Source organism: Otolemur garnettii, unplaced genomic scaffold (assembly GCF_000181295.1).
Source record: "Otolemur garnettii isolate 467f Iridium unplaced genomic scaffold, OtoGar3 scaffold00001, whole genome shotgun sequence".
Taxonomy (NCBI): domain Eukaryota; kingdom Metazoa; phylum Chordata; class Mammalia; order Primates; family Galagidae; genus Otolemur; species Otolemur garnettii.
The window spans coordinates 17130787-17153138 of NW_003852396.1; the positions used below are offsets into that span (position 1 = coordinate 17130787).

The following is a 22352-nucleotide window of genomic DNA, read 5'->3' on the forward strand; positions in this document are numbered from 1 at the left end:
ATGACTTGACAAATTCTTAAGAACTGCCTAGGAAAGAAGACAGCCCAGGCTTTGGCCCTGGGTAATATGTGCTGTCTGCTGCAGAAGAAATAAAACTTCTGCCACTAAGGAGTGTTAGAGGCTTTTCCAGTTGCTTTTGAACTGGTCTATACTTAAGTTTGGGCATTTCTTCAAAATTGAGCCATAAGAGTGAAAACAACATACACAGACATACATGCCTAGACCATCTGTATGTTTGTTCATGACCATGACTGGTTTAGGTATTGGTCAAGAAAGATGGGTGAATCATTTGATGAACTCTGGGTAAATTAACTTCTTTCTTTTTAGTGATATTTTCCAAGATGACTCTTAGTGCTGTTTTACTACTCTAGAGTATGTACATACCACAAAATCAAATGATCAAAACTAAAATAACTACAGCCCATAAAGTCTAAAATTGACTACATTTTAATGGAAGGTATAACTGAATTTGACCCTCATAACATCATCTTACAATAAACTTTAAAAATGATGGGGAGCAATGTTATAACTAAAAAGTGTTTGCATTCTTATTGGACAATATTGTGGGACCTAATCTCACACTGCTGTCGATGCAAACCATCCCAATATACTCTGATACACACACACACAGAGAGTTGTTTAATGGAAAGTGGCTAAATAGTTGTCTTTCGAGAGAGACAACATAAGGGTATTCTGATGTGCATTTACCTTTATGAACCTAAGACTACATGAACAAAGATCTATTTTGAGTGTGTACCTCAATTTTCAGTGTTTCTGCCATTAGATTTCTTTTAACTAAAAGATGAATTAGCTAATGTTTAGGACTGAATTTGGGTCTTTTGAGTTACACATAGAAATATGATGGGATTTTTATTTATTTTCCTAATACCTTTTTTAATAATAAAGGCAATTTAATATATTTATATCATGTTCATGATATAATTAAAGATTCTCTCAGATACTGATTTGATTGGAAAATACATCTACAGAGCTTGCTATGTGCCAGGCACTGTTCTAACTACTTTGAAAAATATTAACTCATTCATTCTTGGACAAAGGAAATAGTTTTTAACTAGAGATATGCAAATTAGGATTAGAATTTATCCTCTTATTGTGCCTTCCATGCATACTTTCTTTTTTTCCCTATACATATACCTCTATATCAGAAAGATTTTATTATAAAAGAGACATTAACATTACGTTAAATATTATGTTAAGTATCACAGAAGATGCTAACTGAACCATCTAAGTTGGCTTTCGTATACTGAAAATTCTCTGAGTCGGCAGGTATCTAATTTCTATTTTCAAAAAATGATTTTTAAATTCTGTCTCATAATTCTTTGTGAGAAGAACCATCAGGTGAGGATTATCAGAAATGTAATCCTCAGGGTCACTAAACAAACAAATCTACTCTTAGACACTCAGTATTAATAGCTAGGGCACCTTTATTATTGAGTTGTGTGCAAAAACATTTACTGTCCAGATGAAATAGTTTTCAGCCTGCAGCATGTTAGTAATATATCTCAGGGAGATGAACCAATAAATTGCCTTGTAGTTTGAAGCTCTGATGTGAAAAAAATAAGTCAAACCAATTCACATTGGCAGTATCCTTTAATTCAAGTGCAGCTCCAGTTCGGTTAAAACCAGTGTTTTTAAAATTTTCGCTTTAATTTCATATTTGGTTCAGCTCCTTGCTAGTTCTCTATGTGATTTATAAAAACTGCATGTTGCTCACCTCCTGACCCTGTGCATGTGAACTACTGTGCCTTTAACCTTTTTACAAAAATATGTCTGTTCATAGATGAAAGAAAAGTGTTTTCAACTTGTGCCTGATGTTGTCTGACAATTGTAAGAATAATTTTGAAATGGAAATGCTGTTTAGTTTCCACAGTGCCTGCACAGCCTGATAATCAGTTTTCCCACCCTGACAAACTCAAAAGGATGAGCAAGTCTGTTCCAGCATTTCTCCAAGATGAGGCAAGTTTGTCTTTTGTACCTTCAGAAAAATGGAGCCGGATAGGTGGATTTGCTATGCCATGGTTGGTGTGTTTATATTCCGCTGTGGCAGAGACCAAAGAGGTCACAGGACTGACCCTTGCCTTCTGAGTCAGTGGAGTAGTATTGTTGATCCTGGAACAAAGCAAGGCAGGTGACATTTGACTCAGTGAGGTCAAATTGAATAGATTTGGGAATAGGACTTTTGCTTCAAAGCAAGTACAAAATAAGTAATCTAGGTAGAAATATGTTGACATGAACGAATTACTCCTCTGGAGTTTAGAGTACAGTTGATTTTGAAAACGTAGTCTAAGTTGCCTGACTAGCTTTGAAAGCATTTGTTAAAATAATAACATACATGCAGCAAATTTTGAGTATCTACTAGGTGCCAGGCAGTTTACACATATTATCTTATTTAATCCTTCAACAACCCTGGGAGGTAGGCACCATCACTATTGGCACAGGTGAGAAAACTGAAATTAAGAAAGGTAAATAACCTTACTCAGCTAGAAAGGGGATGAACCAGGACAAGAGCCCAGGTTTGACTCCCATGCTATTAACTACTAAATGATAGGCAGGGGCATCCAACTTATTTTCTGCCATACATTAGAAGAACAATAAGCATTGTCTTGGGCCACACATTAAATAAACACTAACAAAAGCTGATGAACAAAAGAAAAAGTCCATGCCTACTTTTTGTGCTATCTGACACCACAGATAAGGAAAAGAGTCCTCAAATAATCCACATACAGGTTGGACACCTACTCGTGTCTCGAGTAAGAACATGACCATTATCTAAGTAATGAGTATCTAGTATGTGCCAGACACTTATTCTGATATACAACTTTCACTAACTATATGTGGTATTTCTCCATTTTATAAAAGAAGAAAAAGCCTGAGAGAGGTTAAGTAACTTCTAAAATGCAACAGCTACTGAAAAGTAGATTTGGCTCGGCGCCTTTAGCTCAACCGGCTAAGGCGCCAGCCACGTACACCTAAGGTGGCGGGTTCGAATCCCCAGCCCGGACCCGCCAAAACAACAATGACGGCTGCAACCAAAAAATAGCCGGGCGTTGTGGCGGGCGCTTGTGGTCCCAGCTACTTGGGAGGCGGAGGCAGGAGACTCGCTTGAGCCCAGGAGTTGGAGGTTGCTGTGAGCTGTAATGCCACGGCACTCTACCCAGGGGGACAGCTTGAGGCTCTGTCTCAAAAAAAAAAAAAAAAAGAAAAAAAGAAAAGTAGATTTAATTAAGATCCCATGTTCTTACAGTCAGGTATTTAGAAGTTTGTGCTTTGGAGCCAGACATTCCCAGTCTTGGCTATGATACTAATTTTTTTTTTTTAATTAATTGTTGGGGATTCATTGAGGGTACAAGAAACCAGGTTTCACTGATTGCATTTGTTAGGTAAAGTCCCTCTTACAATTGTGTCTTGCCCCCAAAAGATACTAATTTTTTCTGTGATCATAGACAAATTCTTTACTTTCCTAGAACAGAAACTGACAGAGTCTGGTTACCTAGAACCTATCATATTAGGTTACAAGGAATCTGTGGGATAATATAGAAAAAACACATAGCATAATGTTTGGCACATAGTAATATGTGGTAAGTGTTAACTGCTACTATCTGTGGTTTCATTATGATTTCTGATGGTGAAATAAAATGCTTTATTCTCAGGCATTCTTTTCATAGATGGATGTTAAGAAAAGCCCAAAACTTTCCTTAACATAAATTACATTCCTTTACCCATATACACTGTCCCGAGCACCCTTTATTAAGTCTTGAGCCTTTAGTGAGCTCTATCTGCAAATCTTCAGCCCTCGTATATATGTTTAAAAGCCCACATCATAGTTTTCTTTGGAAAGAGTCATTCATTCTTTGGAACTCATTCATTAACTGGAATCCAAGGGTAGGTGTCCCCTGGACTTCCTGTGGTTTTATACCTTTGTAGAGCTGTTGGTCTTGGGCAATCATATGAATGAACCTTATAAGAGCATGAGAGCAAATTATGTCAGTCTCTGGTTTTTTTCTTTTTCTTTTTTCTTTTTTTTATCTTTCTCCTCCCTTCGGTTTTAACTTGCTGTCTTATAGCTCTGCATGGAAGAGTTCGAATCATTTGAGTTTGTGTCTCAGAGATGCCAGAATTCAGTTGTATCATTTTACATGGAGTACATGATGTTAAACTAGGTATTAAAGGGAGTAGAAATGAAATAAGGCCTTGCTCATTTGTCCACTGTCCCTTTGAAGCTGATCATCAGTCATATTTTTGAATGCCAGTTACAGGAAAAACACTGTTCCAGATCAACAAGACAGGGTCCCATCATTCCAGTGATTCCCTAATGACCTGAGCTACTAAGAAGGGTATAGAATGTATTTTAACAGGGGGAAATGAATTGTAAGAATGTGGAGAGAGAGTGTAACACAGATATTTTAAAGGTATGTACTTGGGAGGGGGATTGGTGTGCTCTCACCTAACAGGCACAAGCTAGGGGTACATGGCACACCTCCTGGGTGAAGGGTACAACTACAACAGAAACCTTACCTAACAGATGCAAACATTGTAACCTAATCGTTTGTAAGCTCATAGTAATCTGAATTTAAATAAATAAAGAAGTAAAAGGTATGTATTTGTTTTAATCCTTGAGATTTTTAATCCTTATCCGTATAAGTCATGAATTTTGTTTTTCTTTAACTTTTATTAATCTGCATTACAATTTTCATCCGTTATATTGATGCATAATTGCATGGTCCTAGAATATGCTACAGTGAACTAACTCCTCCCCCATACAGGTGTCCCCTAACCCCAGGAGTCACTGAACTGCTTGATAAGCTCTAACCCTCAAAGGAGCTCTTTCTAAATCATGCATTTTTAAAGCTACTATTTAGATCTAAATATTATAGAATTTGCTACTTTTCTCTCTTGTCCCAGGTAAATATTTCCTGGGACATATTTAAAATAAGTACTTGTATCTATCTTATTGCTTTTATTTTTAGAAATGTGTTAAATCTAATGTGAATAGAGGATATAATTTAACTCCCTACGTCAACAAACATGTATATATATGTACATACATATTTATATTTATGTGTATATAACCTTTCGTTGAAAGAGGTCAGATTAGCATTTCTTTTTCCTAGTTTAATAGGGTCTCAGGTAAAAGAGCTGATTTTTAGAGAAGCTAAGACTATGTTAATAATAAGAATAATTAAGCATGACATTTCATGTTTTGATAGATCTCAGACCTTCTCATATTAATAAAGTTATACAGGTGACACAAATATGTAATACTAAAAGAGTGACAAAAGGGTCACAATAGTACTTCTTCTAAAGCACCTTGGGGGTCACGTTGTAGGTGAAAAAAAAACTATTTTGGTAGTTAAGTCAGCCCCCATCCCATCCTTAGGTGAGGTCCAATGCAGACCTCCCACTCCATCCTGAATCCCATTTCCTGGCAATTAGCACTAACATTCTTTGACTTAGGGGAAATATCATGCATCAGTGGGATACCAAGACATTATTTTTGTCTCAGCATTGATTCTGATTATAACTCATTCTGAATTTAAACACAGTGCATATTATATGATGTTTTATAGAGTGATGACAGAGAAACAGATACAGCATCAGAAAGCAGTTACCAGCTCAGCAGACACAAGAAGAGCCCGAGCTCTTTAACCAATCTTAGCAGCTCCTCTGGCATGACGTCCTTATCTTCTGTATGTAAAAAAAGGCTCTGTATTAATATCTCTCCTCATCTCTGACCCTCTCTATGACATGCTCATTGTAAAACAGCCTTCTGTTGTATTTCTCAGATTCCAAGTGCACAAGCTTTTTCTCTAATCCGTAATTAGCTTCTGGCTAGCTAAATCTTCCTTTTTCCCTTTCATTCTTCTCTCTTTTTTTTTTTGTTTTTAAGAATATAGTGGTTTATATCTCGTTGTAAATGTTTTGCAGGTTTTTGGTAAGTATTTCAGAAATAAGTCTAAATGGTCAATAAGATGAACCATTAAGTTTTTTTCTGTGCAAAAATTGAGTTAACTATTGTAAAGCATGCTTATATCAGATATGCTTTTATATACTTCTTCCAAACATAGAATCGTACCTATATTTTAGTAAGCCTGATGAACAAATATACTGATTCACATAAAAGAGTAAGAGAGGTAATTCTTTGCCTATAGAATTCAGAACAGGGTTTTAAAAAGAAAGCTCCTAAAGTATAGTTACTCTGATTTGATTTAAGACAATTTAATAAATTTGACTTTACATAGAACTTCCTACATAAAGTGAGGTAATTGTGTATGCATGTAGTATATGTATAGAAATACATAGCACATATATACATACAGATGTATGTATAATACATACACTTATGCAAATATTTCTCTGAATCACATATATTATTTCACCAGCTATGTTAAATTATAAAGCTATGCTTAAATTTTTATGACCTTGTATTTCTGAAATCTTTTTTTTTTTAAATGAGTTTTTGCTGATAACAATCTAATGTCTGCCCTTGGGAAGGCTTTAAACTCCCTTCATCAGTCATCCGTTTTCTAGTATACCCTTCCTGACCTCTAAAAATGCCTGGCTCGGTAAGTGTCTTCCTAGATTCAGTAGATGGATAATATCGTAAAATTCCTTGTTAGTGCCTAGAATATTTGATAAAGCAGTGCGTCACTGTGATTTGAGTGCCTGGCTTCTCACGTCCTCTTTCTTTTTAGGATTTTAAATCCTAAGGATGCCTAAAAATGGAAATTTGAATGCCTAGCAGAAAATTGCCCTGCTTTGAAATGAGCTAGTATTTAAATAACTTTGCATTTCATTTTTCATCTATGTCTTATAGAGGGAATTAAAAAAAAAAAACCCTCTAGTCATGTATATCACGACAGGTTGCCTATGTTGACATGTCTTTATGCTATATTAAATTAAAACTGCTTTACTATATGCAAGCTAGAGAGAATAATGCTAAACAAAGATTATATCCATGATCCTTTGGGTTCCAGAATGAGATAAAGACAAACACTATTTCTGACGATTCCAGGTGAGTGGCAGTGTGATGAGTGTTTATAGTGGAGACTTTGGCAATCTAGAAGTTAAAGGAAATATTCAGTTTGCAATTGAATACGTGGACTCACTGAAGGAGTTGCATGTTTTTGTGGCCCAGTGCAAGGACTTAGCAGCAGCAGATGTTAAAAAACAACGTTCAGACCCGTAAGTATAATTTGGAGTCACCTGCTTTTTCTTAGTTCTCAAACAGTTGATCCTGTAGGAATTGGGAAGGAAAGAAAGTAAACAAAGGGGTAGGGTATGCATGTGACTGTTAAAAAGGAATGTTTGAAAAATTGGGGGGAATGCTATTTTATTTACTTTAATTAAATTCATATGCGCAACATTAAATTATAAAAATCGCAGAAGAATATAGAATGTTTCAACTTGGAAAGGACAATTGGGATCATCTAGTTTCAATTCCTTCATTTTATAGATAAACAAGGGCCAAAGAAGATAAGTGACCCATATATGTAAATTCCAGACAGCCTCAAAATGAGGAATAAGGGCTTAAACCCCTGTCTCTGTCACATTCAAAATTTTTCTAAAATCAGGGACATGTGGGGCATACTTCATAATGTGTTCAGTGTTACAAAAATAGTTAAGATTCTATAATAAGGTGGTTTCTACTTTTAAATCTTATAGAAGAACTTTAAGGGAAATTACTAATTTATTTGTAAATCACTGGTTTGGTCACATTTTTGTTTATTTGCAAAAATTGAGTGATATTTCCCACTTATCCCTATGCAAAAGTCTGACTCTTATTTTTGCTCAAATAAGCCCAATCTTTTTTTCTTTTATTCTTATTATAAAAACAACTGAGGTCAGCATCCTTTTTTTTAAACATTAAATATGGCCTAATTAGGGGTATACTAATATTAATTTTTCTCAAAAGACAGTAACAAAAGCTTTTTAAAAATACTTAAAAAATATTTCAGACACCAAAGCCTTTTCTCAAGAGGAAACTAACAGAATTTACTACTCTGGTGGAGATCTGTTAGCTGCCCCTTCCCACCCCTTACATATTAGTTAAGGTCAAAGGACAAAAGAAATTCAGGAAAGCCCCCTTGAAAATCTTCAAAACAGGGTGGCACCTGTGGCTCAAAGGAGTAAGGCGCTGGCCCCATATGCCAGAGGTGGCGGGTTCAAACCCAGCACCAACCAAAACCTGCAAAAAAAAAAAATTCACACGACAAAAATCTTCAAAACAGGGCTCAGCACCCATAGCACAGTGGTTACAGTGTCAGCCACATACACGGAGGGTGGCAAGTTCAAACCTGGCCCTGGGCCTGCTAAACAACGATGACAACTGTAACAAAAAATAACCAGGTGTTGTGGTGGGCACCTGTAGTCCTAGCTACTTAGGGGCTGAGGCAAGAGAATCGCTTAAGCCCAAGATTGCTGTGAGCTGTGACACCCTGGCACTCTACCCAGGGCAACAACTTGAGACTTAGTCTCAAAAAAAAAAAAAAAAAGATTCGTTACAACAATATTAAATAATCGATTTCACTAACATTCCTCTAACACTTAAATATAAAGATGTTGGTGGAAATATTTGTTATGTTCTTCTCAGTATCAGGAAATAGTTCTTTCTGCTGTAACTTTTCAATGCATTTTTAAAAGTAGAGGTGGAAACATTACTTTTATCTTCTCTAAATTTCTTATCTGTTCAATTCTTTTTTAGATATGTAAAGACCTATTTGTTATCAGACAAAGGCAAAATGGGCAAGAAGAAAACACTTATAGTGAAGAAAACCTTGAATCCTGTGTATAATGAGATACTGCGGGTAAACTGTGCACTTTTCATATAGGAAAATCTTAAATGGTGACCAGTACATTTAATAGACATGTCCTCTTGGATAATATCTCTACAGAATGAAGTCAGTTAATAACATTGGAGAAGGAAAGGAATGAAATGCTCTGAGACTATTTTGTATGAGACAATACACCACGAATGCTGTCTGCATTATGTCGTTCACTCCCCATATGTACACTGCCAGCCTCCTCAGAGATGAGACAAATGAACCTCAGAGAAATAGTTACTTGTTCAAGGATATACAGCTGATAAGCTTGGGCATTACATCCAGAAAATCTAAAAGCACAATGCTGATCGTGTTATTTCTCTGCTTAAAATCTTTTAGTATTTCCACTAATCTTGGGGTCAAGTCCATCTTTTTTAACATGCACACCACTTCCTTCACCACCTGAGCTCCAGCCTCAACTTGCCTCTTACATGGTGATTGTCCCAGTCACCCTGTATTCCTTTCTGTTCTTTGGAGAAAGTACATTTTCTCACACTGCTGGGACTTTGTTCCTTAGGGCTAGAATATTCTTCCCTACATTCTTTCCCTGACCCCTTTACAATGTCTTAAATAAGAAAGTCTCTTATGAAAGACTGTCCTTTACCACTAAGTGTTCCTGCTGTCTGCTGCCTCAGTAACGATGCTTGGTAACAGGCTGTGTTTACACTCAGCACTTCACCAGTTCCATTATCATCCTTGCCATTAAATTGTAAGTTCCATGAGGGCAGGGACTGACTCTGTGTTGTTTTTAAACTGTGTGCCTTTAGGTAAATGCCTTAACATGTCTGTACCTCAGATCTGCAAATTAGGAATAATGGCTAGTTTGGGGATTTGAAAAAGGGAGATATTTATAGTACTTACCTACCTCAGTGCTTGTGAACATTAAAAGGCTTAATATGCGTTAATCAGAATGAGCACATAGGTACTCAAAAGATGTTTATCAGAAGGATAAATGGACACACAAACAAATGGGAAGTATGCCTGGCTCATATTCCATTTCATGCCTCCAAACTGTGTCATGCTGTCTTAGTCATGACTAACATTATTTAAAACTAAAAATATAAGAAGTGTTGTTCATCCTCTCTTTCTGAAACTCTGTCCAAGTATTTGATCATCCTCTGGAAAAAGAAGCAGTATTTAAATCAACTCTTAGTCATCATGGGTGAATTGACTGCCTGTGGATTTTCTGTAGCAAGTTTTAAATTACTGTTTGACTATGATAGACACCAGAACCATAGCTATTTCTGTGTCAGTTACTTCAACCCCTATACTCAGGAAAAGCCAACTAATTTAAATGATAAACTCAGAAAGGCAAGTCTGCCGCAACCAAAATGGACATTCAAGTAGTATATCATAAAACCAAATGGAGATTATTTTTAGAAGTACTATTATCCCTTCTATGATTATATATAATCAAGGATTGACTATATTTGAGATGAAAAACTGTTAGAATACCAAATCTTTTCTGCTTGACTGTATGAAACAGAAAAAAAACAAGAATATCTTTTTTAAACAAATATCTTCTCCTTGTAGAATGTAGATAGTGAGGGAGTTGCATGGCGGGGGCAGATTATATATGGGAACTCTCTACTTTCTGTTCAAATTTGCTATGAACTTATAACTGCTTAAAAAAATAAATTCTCATTTTACAAACTACCTTGTTCTTAGAAAACAGAAGATTGGATTAAAATTTGATTTGTATTTCTAGACTGAATTTGATTCATGTTATATCTACACTAAAAATACCTAGCAAAATTGAATAACTGGCTTTTGTTATAGAGAACTATTACCAGCTATGATATTTGAGCTCTGGTTTGCTTTTGCAGAGCAGAGAAGAAAATCAGCTTTTATAAAAGATGGATTTGAGCTCTTTGAAACATGACACGTAGAATAAGATGACTTTGCAATATTTTTAAGACTTGAAATCTAATAGATAAGAAAATCTGATCTACATAGATGACTTTTCATCTGTATGTCCTAACTTTGGCATAAAATAATGTTATTTGTCATTCTAATTTTCTTTGAACTCCAGTATAAAATCGAAAAGCAAATCTTAAAGACACAGAAGCTGAATTTGTCTGTCTGGCATCGGGATACATTTAAACGTAATAGTTTCCTAGGGGAAGTGGAACTTGATTTGGAAACATGGGACTGGGATGACAAACAGAATAAACAATTGAAGTGGTACCCTCTGAAGCGAAAGGTAAGTTCAGGGTTTTTTTGTTTATTTAGTTGGCTTGGGTCCTGGGGGTGCATAGGAAAAAACTTAATTACATTCAATTTAGAGTGCTGATCTGTAGTTTGGGATCATTTAAAACTAAAGTTGGACTTACTTGTACATTCAATGAAGAAAGGGTAAAAATTATAGGGAGAAATGTTTAAACCATTGAGCACAAATGTTTCGGATGCTTCAGGAAGGTCATTTAAATACAGTATTTTGCTCTGTATAATGTTGTATACTTTTTCCCCCAATTTTTGAGGAAAAAATATGGGTGCATATTATACATGGGTAATAGAGCTTGGGCACAGGGCAGCCCACTGCCCTTCCGGTGGGCCTACTGGGTACACAGGATTCCAGTCCAGGAGAGTCCACGATTGGTGGCAGCCAGCTGGAGCATCCTCCACCAAGCACCACGAACAGGGGGAGAGGCAGTGGCAGGGCTGGCAAAGCAGGTCATTGCCGTGTGGGGTGAGAGCTATGGCCTGAGACCCTGCGGCATTTATTTTGTTTTGGATTTATTGAACTTCTTGAATCTGTGCCTTGGTATTTTTGGAACTTTGAAAATTTCTCAGAAATTATTTTTTCCAATGCTGCCTTTGCCCTGTTTTCTTCTTCTTTCTGGAAATTTCAATTACACATACCTTTTTATTCTGTCCCTACGTCCCTTACTATCTTCTGTTTTCTATATTCTTTTTGGCTTTAGGCTATTTTTTGCTAATTTATATTTCAGCATAATAACTTTATCTGCTATGTCAATTCTACTGTTAAAGCCATGTACAGTTTGATCCCATCTACAATATAACAAGTATTAATATATTTTTAAAATTCAGATTTTTGGCTGGGTGCAATGGCTTACACCTGTGAATCCTAGCACTTTGGGAGGCTGAGGCAGGAAGATCATTTGAGGCTAAGAGTTTGAGACCAGCCTGAGAAATATAGGAAGACTCTGTCTCTACAAAAAATAAAAAAATTAGCCAGGCATGGTGGTGCTTGCCTGGTAGTCCCACCTACTCAGGAGGTTGAGGCAAGAGGATTGCTAAGGCAGAAGGATCACTTGAACCCAGGAATTTGAGGTTGCCATGAACTATGACAACGCCACTGCACTCTAGCCCAAGCTACAAAGTGAGATCCTGTCTCAATGAAAAAATATATATATGGGTTTTCATTTGTCTGTTTGATTCCATTTCTTTCCTAAAGGTCTGAATCTTAACATTTTCTTTATAAATGTTTATAACAATGTTTTATAGCAAATGTTTATAGCAATCAAAATTATTTAAAATGTATATCTGAAAATTCCAGTATCTTAAACATTTGTGAGTATCTTTTATCAATTTTTTTAAATCTTAGTTTGGCCACTTGGTTCTCCATCTTGGGATGCCTGTTCATTTTTTATCACATCTGGGATATTCTAGGGATAATTTACTTTTGCTCTGACAGATGGTATAGGGTCAGACCACCTTAATTTAGTCTGGGTAATCATGAGTTATACATCGTCCCAGAAATGGATAAAAAGTCTGTATCTCACACCTGCTGACATTCCTTCATTTTCCAGACAGCACCAGTTGCCCTTGAAGCAGAAAACAGAGGTGAAATGAAGCTAGCTCTCCAGTACGTCCCAGAGCCCATCCCTGGTATGTAAAGATTTTCTCTCAGATCCATACCATTTCCTTATCATTCTCCTCTCCAAAAGTTTACTTGGGTTCCACTTATATTTCAAAGATGAAGCCCTAAACAAATTTATTAAGTTAGTGATTAATACATTTTGCCTATAATTGTAAATTAAGAAATCAGTGGTAAAAAACACATAATATAAAATTTACCATCTTAACCATCTTCTTTATTGTGGTAAAAAAACACATAATATAAAATTTACTATCTTAACCATTTTTAAGTGTACAGCTCAACAGTGCTAAGAATATTTGCACTGTTGGGAAACAGATCTCCAGAATTTTTTTACCTTCCAGATCTGAAACTCTATAACCGTTAACCAACAACTTCCCTCTCCCCTGCTCTCAGCCCTTGGTAACAACCATTGTACTTTCTGTTCATGTTTTAAGTCCAGTTTATAGTACTTGTTTTAACTTTTCACCACACTTTCCAAAAAGTTTGTATCTGCACAATGTGAATGACCTTTTCTATATTCAGAATTGGGCCTATTGATAGTGCTATAATAAGAATGGAACTTGAATATTTTTTTCCACAGGTGGCAATTAGAATTCATATGACATCATTAAGAACTTCAAGCTCATTAGTCTTCCAGTCTCAGTGTCTTATTAGGAGATAAAGCTTTTTTTTTTTTTTTTTTTTGAGACAGTCTCTCATGTTGTCCCCCTCAGTAGAGTGCCTTGGCATCACAGCTCACAGTAACCTGTAACTCTTGGGCCAAGAAATTCTCTTGCCTCAGCCTGCCAAGTAGCTGGGACTACAGGCACCCACCACAATGCCTGGCTATTTTTTTGTTGTAGTTGTCGTTGCTGTTTAGCAGATCCAGGCCGGGTTCAAACCCACCAGCCTCAGTGTATATGGCCAGCACCCTAACCACTGAGCTACAGGTACCAAGCCAGGAGATAAAACTTTTTCAGGCCAGGTATGGTGGTGCACACCTATAATCCCAGCACTCTGGAAAGACTGAGGCAGGTGGATTGCCTGAGCTCATGAATTTGAGACCAGCCTGAGCTAGAGCAAAAAATAGCCAGGTTTTGTGGCAGGTGCCTGTAGTCTTGGCTACTTGGGAGGCTGGGGCAGGAGGCTTGTTTGAGCCCAAGAGTTTGAGGTTGCTGTGAGCCAGAGATGCCATAGCATTCTACCAAAGGTGACCAAGGAAAACTCCATCTCAAAAAAATTAAAAATAAAAAGATTATTAATTGCACTCTGGTTGTTCAGGACTCTGGTCTTCAGCTCAGTTAAGAAGCAAAAAGTCAGCAGAAAATAAACACCAGGAAGCCACTTACCCCATTTCCCAAGCAAGTCCCTCAAGTTATTCTCCTTAGTAAGAGTATGAAGTTATGGCTAAAATCAGGGTTTGCAAGTCCAAATACTCTCAGTAACCAGGCAGTATAGTTAGTGACATGAAAGAAATAATGGATGGTGAGAGCAGTGACTGAATTAGAAACAGGCATTCCAATTTAGTTAAAAAGAAAATCGAGGGCAAGCAAATCATCTCTCTAGGCCACACTGCTGCCAGACCATCATCTTGTGACTTCTGAATCTTCCTAAAAGGCAGATTCTTTTGCATGTAATTTGTATCCTGTTGTTTATAGTCAAGAAAGAAATTCTGCCAAGCCCATTTCCCATTTTCCCTCTGTCATTTCGTGGTAAGGGCTGAGGGGATCGTGCGTTGTGATGGGCTCCATCTTGTCTGAGTTTTTCTTCCCTAGAATGGCTTCCTCTTCTCCTCAACTTATCTAAATGTTAAATAAGGTCCCATCTTATCCATTAATCTTTTCCTGACTGTGTTAGCCCTCACCAATTACATCATCTTCTAAAACACTGCAGCAATAACTTGTCGTTTCATTTTACTTGCATATTACATTTTTATAGTTTTATTTGAATTAGTCTCTCCAGCTTAACTGCAGATATTTCCCAAAGGCACAGATTATTTCTTGTATCCCTTGTATGTATAATAACATTCCTAGTATAGGGATCAGCACATAATGGAAGCTCATTAAATACTGTTTGGTTGACTAATTGTGCTAACCCATCCAGAAAAGTCTGGCATTCCCTATCTATAGCATTAACTATTAAATAGGCAATACCCAGATAAAATAACCAGTCTTAACAAGAAATGGCTATACTTCAACCAATACTTATTTTGGTTACTTTACACTCAAATATGTTTAAAATGCCTTCCACCAATACCAACTGATATTGGTTTTTAATGTTTGAAAGGTATATGCATTTCATTAAAATGTTTTGAATATAACTCTAAATGGATGATTCACATCCCTGATATTTGATTTTGTTGAACCAAACAAAATCCAAAAAGAATGATGTAATACTCTGTACCTGAAATCAATATGAATTATATTTATAGAGCTATCTGCTCTCAGTATAGCCAGACTATGAACTATATAGTAGTTAAGAATATATAGATCTAATCAGTTAGGATAATAACATCAAATACTAGCTAGTATCTTTGTACCAGAACATTTGTAGGCTGAACCTTTGGATGCGCTATTGCCAAGAAAGAATTGGCAGTAACATTTTTCTCTGCTTTATCTGTTACAGGTAAAAAGCTTCCTACAACTGGAGAAGTACACATCTGGGTGAAGGAGTGCCTTGATTTACCACTGCTACGGGGAAGCCATCTAAATTCTTTTGTTAAATGGTAATAACATTGATGACTCTGCCTTCTTTAGTTCTACTATAGCCTGACCTTTGCCGGTTGGTTTCTCTTCTCTGTATCTGTGATGCTGAGTTTAAATGAATATACTTGGAACAATGGAGACAAGAATTAGAGGGATCAGTATCATGAACAGCCAAGGCTTCACTTAGTTTTAACATCGTAAAGCTAAGCAGTCATATATACAAATGAAACTAGAGACCTCTTACTTCATTATATAATGTTCTAGAGAGGACAATAATCCTCTCAATGTTCAGAGGGCAATAATCAGTACAAAGAGTTTGTTAAATTTCTAATGGTAGTATGTCCACCCCTTGGCTCTTTTATGGAGCAGGGAGAATTCCTCCTCTCCTTTGTCCTACCTATTTTGTGGCCCATTTGCAAAAAGCCTTTGTATCTCATTTGCAAAAGGCTTTTGTACCTTTCTGTAGATATTTGGAAAATGGCTTGCTAAACCTACTAAGAGTTAGCACCTAAGAGCTTAAGATAGTTGGGGTTTTTAAATGACAAAACTTTTCTCTGTTAAGACATATAAAGTGGGCTCCACGCTGGTGGCTCAAGTGGCTAAGGTGCCAGCCACATACACCTGAGCTGGCAGGTTTGAATCCAGCCTGGGCCCGCCAAATAACAATGATGGCTGCAACCAAAAAATAGCCAGGCGTTGTGGGAGGCACCTGTAGTCCCAGCTACTTGGGAGGTGGAGGCAGGAAAATCGCTTGAGCCCAGGAGTGGGAGGTTACTGTGAGCTGTGATGCCCGGGCACTCTACCCAGGGTGACAGCTGGAGGCTCTGTCTCAAAAAAAAAAAGACATATAAAGTGACTGGCATCTAGTAAATAATAACTAAACAGATTATGGTATGTTCTACTAGCTCCCCCTGAGTAATTTTATCTACATAAATTCTACCAAAAGACTGGTTATGTTAATGGCTATTTAGTTAATATGTGACATATATCTAAATAGCATAGATTTTCCTTTATGATTTTCCTTTCACATACTCTTTATAGATGTTAGCTGGTAAGAATTTTCAACTCAGCTCAGTCTCCTATTCTGAGACCATTCTCATGCCTTCTTACCTTTATACTAGGCATGGTAGGTGAACATTCATTCAAATATTTTCATAAATGAAATGTGATTATAAAAAAAATCATAATTTATTTCCAAAGCTAACCCTCGCAAATTGGAGAGGTTTTTCTGTTTCAATTTTGTATAACACTAATTCCTTTTTTTTTTAAACTTTATTTTTTTATTATTTTTTTGTTGTTGTTGCAGGTTTGCCAGGGTTGGGTTTAAACTCACCACCCTCGGTATATGGGGCTGACACCCTACTCACTGAGCCACAGGCACCACCCATAACACTAATTCCTTATGCTATCACAAATATTTAGGAATAGAACATGCTTCCAGACTTTTCTTTGTTTTTGAGACAGAGCCTCAAGCTGTCGCCCTGGGTAGAGTGCTATCGCATCACAGCTCACAGCAACCTCCAACTCCTGGGCTCAAGAGAGTCTCCTGCCTCCACCTCCCAAGTAGCTGGGATTACAGGCACCTGCCACAATGCCCAGCTATTTTTTGGTTGCAGCCGTCATTGTTGTTTGTCGGACCTGGGCTGGATTCAAACCCGCCAGCTCAGGTGTATGTGGCTGGCGCCTTAGCTGCTTGAGCCACAGGCGCTGAGCCATTCTCCCAGACTTTAAAGGAATCCTGAAGCAATTGCCACTATATTAAGCCTTACTAAATGCAGCTATTTAGTTATTTAATTTCAGTTTCAACCTTATGAAGTCACCATCACCATTCCTGTTTTATAGATGAGGAAGCATGTGTCTGACAGTTTAAATAACTTTCTCTAGAATGCACAGCCAATAAACGAGAGAATTAGGATTCAGACCAAGTCTAGCCCACTCTCTGTCCAGCATGGTGCACCTTCCATTCCCACACCCTGCCACATCACCAGCACCACTCTCGCTCCACGCTCTTTCTCCTCTAATGCCAATATTTAGTACCTGTGCTGATGTATATTGAAAGCATAAAGTTTCACTATCTTACTAAAATTCTCTCACAATAATGCTGCTCCCCCCCGCCCTTTTTTGTAGTACTATCCTTCCAGATACAAGTAGGAAAAGTCGCCAGAAGACAAGAGCTGTAGGGAAAACCACCAACCCTATCTTCAACCACACCATGGTGTATGATGGTTTCAGGCCTGAAGATCTGATGGAAGCTTGTGTAGAACTTACTGTCTGGGACCATTACAAATTAACCAACCAGTTTTTGGGAGGTCTTCGGATTGGCTTTGGAACAGGTACCATTTGTTACATTTTTAATTCTCCAGGAGCCAAATTTTTCTGGAGACACTAGAAGTTGTTTATTGCTCTGCTTCTTCCTAATGAAAATAGATATCCTATCTCTGTTAAGTATGATGAAATGAATAAGTGTAGAAATGATAGGCTCTGTGTGCTGAGGGCTCTAGATATGAGGATTAATAGGGTTCAGTGTCTGTCTATATAGAACTTAAGTTATTGTGGTGACAAGGAGAGAGAAGCCTTTAACACTACTCCCCTTCACCCCACCCTCCAAACAGGTATCATCCTTCAAAGTTAAATGTGTGCTTTGAGTAATAATAACTAACAGTTATGGATCACCAGTCATTGTATTAAATGTTTAGTTTGCATTATTTAATTTAATCCTCCCAACAATTCTACAAGGTTACTAATGTTATTCCCAAAGGAAATGATACTCCAAGAAATTAACTAGCAGAGCTACTGAGTGGCAGAGACAAGATTCAAAATTGGATCTATCAGACACTGAAGCCTTAGCTTGCTCCTTAGAGATCATCCAGTGTCATTCCAACCCAGTGTAGGAATCTTCCCGACTTCTCTATTCTCTGATGAATTGTCATCTAGCTTTTTTATTATTGTAAGGAGAATTATTACTCTGGAAATTGCGAAAATGATCCCAATAATGGAGTCACTCAGATAGTTGAACAGCTTTTCCATATAATGAATCCCATATCTGCCCTCTTGATGATGTTAAAACTTTTCCTAACATTCTTCCATGGGTGATTATAATTAGGGAATGGCCACTTTACCCCAATGAGCTATTTCTGTCTAAATGCAAAACTTCCCTCCTTTTTTTAGGTAGAAGCTATGGGACTGAAGTGGATTGGATGGACTCGACATCAGAGGAAGTTGCTCTCTGGGAAAAGATGGTAAATTCTCCCAACACTTGGATTGAAGCAACACTGCCTCTCAGAATGCTTTTGATTGCCAAGATTTCCAAATGAGCCCAAAATTCAGTGGCTCCTCCACTGAAAACTACTAAACAAGTGGGATCTGATCTTCAAAATCTGACTACCTGGACAAAGACCCTCACTTTATCTATTGCCACCAAGAAATACTATACAGCATGTAAAAGTCAGTCTGCATGTGCTTTTTTGATTTCAAGGTCCAAAGGACTTAAATAATGACAAAATATATAACTTACTTGTGAATCCAACATTAAAGAAGATATTTGAGCAAGCTAGGAAAATTGAACTGCTGCTGCCACTTCAAAGAAAAAGCTGCCAAAAAATATTAAATGTGGGGTATTGTTAACAAGCAAAATATTCTGGTTTGCCATCATGTGTTTCATACCACAGTCTTGTATGACAGTTAAGAGAGCCATTGAAAATCCTTGCGGGTAACTTGTAACTCCTAACTTGTAAATATGGTACGTTGTAGTAAAGTGACAGGTGAGGAAAGGCAGAACATCAGTGATAAAGAATTGGACCATAAGAAAGCTATGTACCCCCTAATGTTAATTCCATGTTAGGACAATGACACTGAATTTACTGCATATATTTCTGCATAGAGAAGCAGTTTATCCCTTTTTCTAAAGTGATGTAACTGAAGTCTCAAATGTACTTTGGTGCCACCCATTGGCCATAGGTGGTATTCAGTTCTTGGCTTATTTTGACTTAATCTATTTTAAAATAGGTCTCAAACCTTTATTTTGTAAGAATTGTGTTTTAAAAAACACCCTGCATATGTATGATTGTTTTTATTATAACTTCACTATATTCAAAAAGTATAATATTAGTCACAGAGGAGTTTTTCAATAAAGTTTTAATTAGGATGAGTTGTTCAATTATACTGTACTTCCTATGTATGTAAAATTTTCATAAAGTATTTTGTAAAAATCCTTAAAATAAATTATATGATTTAAATTGTATTTGAAAATTAGTGTGACTTATTATTTGAAATAGATTAGGAATATATATTAGGAAAATATATTAGGAATCCTAAAATCTATAAATTCTTATAATCCCTAACAAGGCTAATGAACTGCTGGGCTAATATTTCTCTAGAGTCTTTACCGGAACTTTGGGCATCATTTCTCTAAGTGAGAAGCTTTGGTTATGTTATTAAGAGTAGAATTTTTTGTGTGTTATTTTATTTTTTATTTATATGTATATATTTTTTTTAATTAAATCATAGCTGTGTACATTAATGCAATCATGGGGTACAGTGTGCTGGTTTTATATATAATCTGAAATATTTTCATCAAACTGGTTAACATAGCCTTCATGTCATTTTCTTAATTATTGTGTTAAGACATTTATATTCTACATTTAGAAAGATTCACATGTACCCTTGTAAGATAGACCATAGGTGTGGTCACACCAATCGCCCTCCCTCCACCCTTCCTCCCTCCTTCCCTCCCCTCCCTCTCCCCCTTCCCCATATTCTTGGGCTATAATTGGGCTATAGCTTTCACATGAAAACTATAAATTAGTTTCATAGTAGGCCTAAGTACATTGGATACTTTTTCTTCCATTCTTGAGATACTTTGCTAAGAAGAATAAGTTCCAGCTCCATCCATGTAAACATGAAGGAGGTAAAGTCTCCATCTTTCTTTAAGGCTGTATAATATTCCATGGTGTAGATATGCCACAATTTATTGATCCATTCGTGGATCAATGGGCACTTGGACTTCTTCCATGATTTAGCAATTATGAATTGGGCTGCAATAAACATTCTGGTACAAATATCTTTGTTGTAGTGTGATTTTTGGTCTTCTGGATATATACCTAGTAGAGGAATTATAGGATCAAATGGCAGGTCTATTTTTAGTTCTCTATGTGTGCTCCAAACATCTTTCAAAAGGGATGTATCAGTTTACATTCCCACCAGCAGGGTAGAAGTGTTCCCTTTTCTCCACATCCAAGCCAGCATCTCTGGTAAGAGTAGAATTTTTATTTTTAAAAAAAATAGTTGAAAAGCTTTAAAGATAGGTTAACATTTATTCTTCTTCTTCTTTTTTTTTTTTTTTTTTTTTTTATAAAAAGAGTTTCACTATGTCGCCCTTGGTAGAGTGCCATGGTGTCCCAGCTCATAACAACCTCAAACTCTTGGGCTTAAGCGATTCTCTTGTCTCAGCCTTCCAGGTAGCTGGGACTACAGGCGCCTGCCACAACATCCGGCTATTTTTTGTTGTAGTTGCTGCCAGTATAAATCCGGCTCCCTCAGTATATGTGGCTGGTGCCGTAACCAACATTTATTCTTAAAAGGTTTTTCTCAGAGACTTTTTGTAACAATGAAGCATTACTGTCCCTTAAGATCTAACCAGCCTACCCTTCTCAAAACAAGCACTGATTTGATGTAGGTTCAAGGAAGCATGGGTGATAGGCGAACATGGGATCTTACAACAAATGTCTAATAAATATCGCTGAAAACACCTGGAGTGCTTCCCTCTTTCCACAAACAGATACTAGAATGTCCTACCCTCTGGTCAGCTAGAAAGACTTACCTACGGAAATACCCTTTGCATTGTCTCCCTAAATCTTTATGGGAGTGCTTAGCCTTTATTCCCTCTCCCCTCTGCTCTGACCTTGCAGAAGGCCAAGGTGAGCTAGGTAGAGGCACACTTCCAAGATTGGCCAGGAACACACGGTAGCAGAAATGCAAACCCTCTTCTGGTGTTACGGTATGAACTATCAGCTTTTCCTTTAGTTACCTGTTCAACCATCGTCTGACATCCAGCCAGCCCTGGAGCACTAACAAAATTGGCTCTGGTATCTCCCTCTAGGACCAGGACTGCCTGCCTTCTCCCATCCCCTGATCCCTCACCTTCAAAATACCAGAATGGACAATAGAATTATTCATCTTTCTTGCATCTATGCAGAGCATGTCCATTCTGCCCCAGAAGTCCAAAGGAATTTCACGTCACATTTTTCTCTGAAAAATGGAATAAATCATAAATCTCACTTGGCTACAAGAAGAAGGCTAAGTGTGAGTTTCATGCATTATAAAACGTAGGCAATCTGAATCTTAGTGAATTCAGGTTTGAAAAGCTTTTGAGCCATGTGATTTTTAGGCAAAGAATTTTCTTAAAGTGAAGGCATTTTCTTGAACTTTTTTTTCCAGTTTTTTTTTTTTTCCAGAACCCAACTGGAAATAAACCCAAAGAGGGGAAATTATTGGAAATATACTAGTTGAACACAAAGAATTGAAGAAGAAAACGAGATTACTTTAGGGACTTGCAGGCTTGCACTAGGAACTCAGATGCTGTCTCTCTTTTTCAGGGAATAGCAAACAGTGCCTCAGGCAGCTTTAGTACCACAGACTTTCAGCTAAAGAAATTCTCTTTTCTGGGCTCAGCTTGAGAGATCTCTGGGGAAACTGGCTAGGCTTGCATCACATCCTCATCAACTGGATTACTCACTGTGGCCAGGAGTGAATGGACTAATAGCTTATGATTGACCCAGACTGGGTAATGTGTGGTGGGAGATGTATGTACAGGGAGCGGGGAGAATGGTCTATTGTCAGAATGGGATGTTATGTAGACATAGACATTGGAGAAATCGAGAGCTGATATACATGCAATTTCTATTTCAAATGAAACTATTTCAAAATTCCATTATTTAAAATGGAGTCATATTTCTAAGGGTCACTGCTGACATTTTCCAGAAAGGC

General features: G+C 37.1%; 1 protein-coding gene across 6 annotated transcripts in view; it reads left to right on the forward strand.

Annotated features, from left to right (window-relative positions):
• The window catches only part of SYTL2 (synaptotagmin like 2), a 106695-nt gene extending 87879 nt beyond the window's left edge, over positions 1-18816 (forward strand). For 4 of the 6 annotated variants that reach the window (XM_012813539.2, XM_012813574.2, XM_012813402.1 and 1 more), the window contains 8 exons: positions 1883-1977; positions 7034-7203; positions 8723-8825; positions 10873-11043; positions 12614-12692; positions 15289-15388; positions 17496-17701; positions 18537-18816. In XM_012813539.2, coding sequence (XP_012668993.1) covers positions 1883-1977; positions 7034-7203; positions 8723-8825; positions 10873-11043; positions 12614-12692; positions 15289-15388; positions 17496-17701; positions 18537-18682 — 1070 coding nt within the window. In that variant the 3' untranslated portion in view covers positions 18683-18816. Of the gene's footprint in view, positions 1-1882; positions 1978-5588; positions 5709-7033; positions 7204-8722; positions 8826-10872; positions 11044-12613; positions 12693-15288; positions 15389-17495; positions 17702-18536 lie in introns of all 6 variants that reach the window. The other 2 variants (XM_023511745.1, XM_003780850.2) reach the window with 1 other exon arrangement.
• The last annotated feature ends 3536 nt before the right edge of the window (positions 18817-22352 follow it).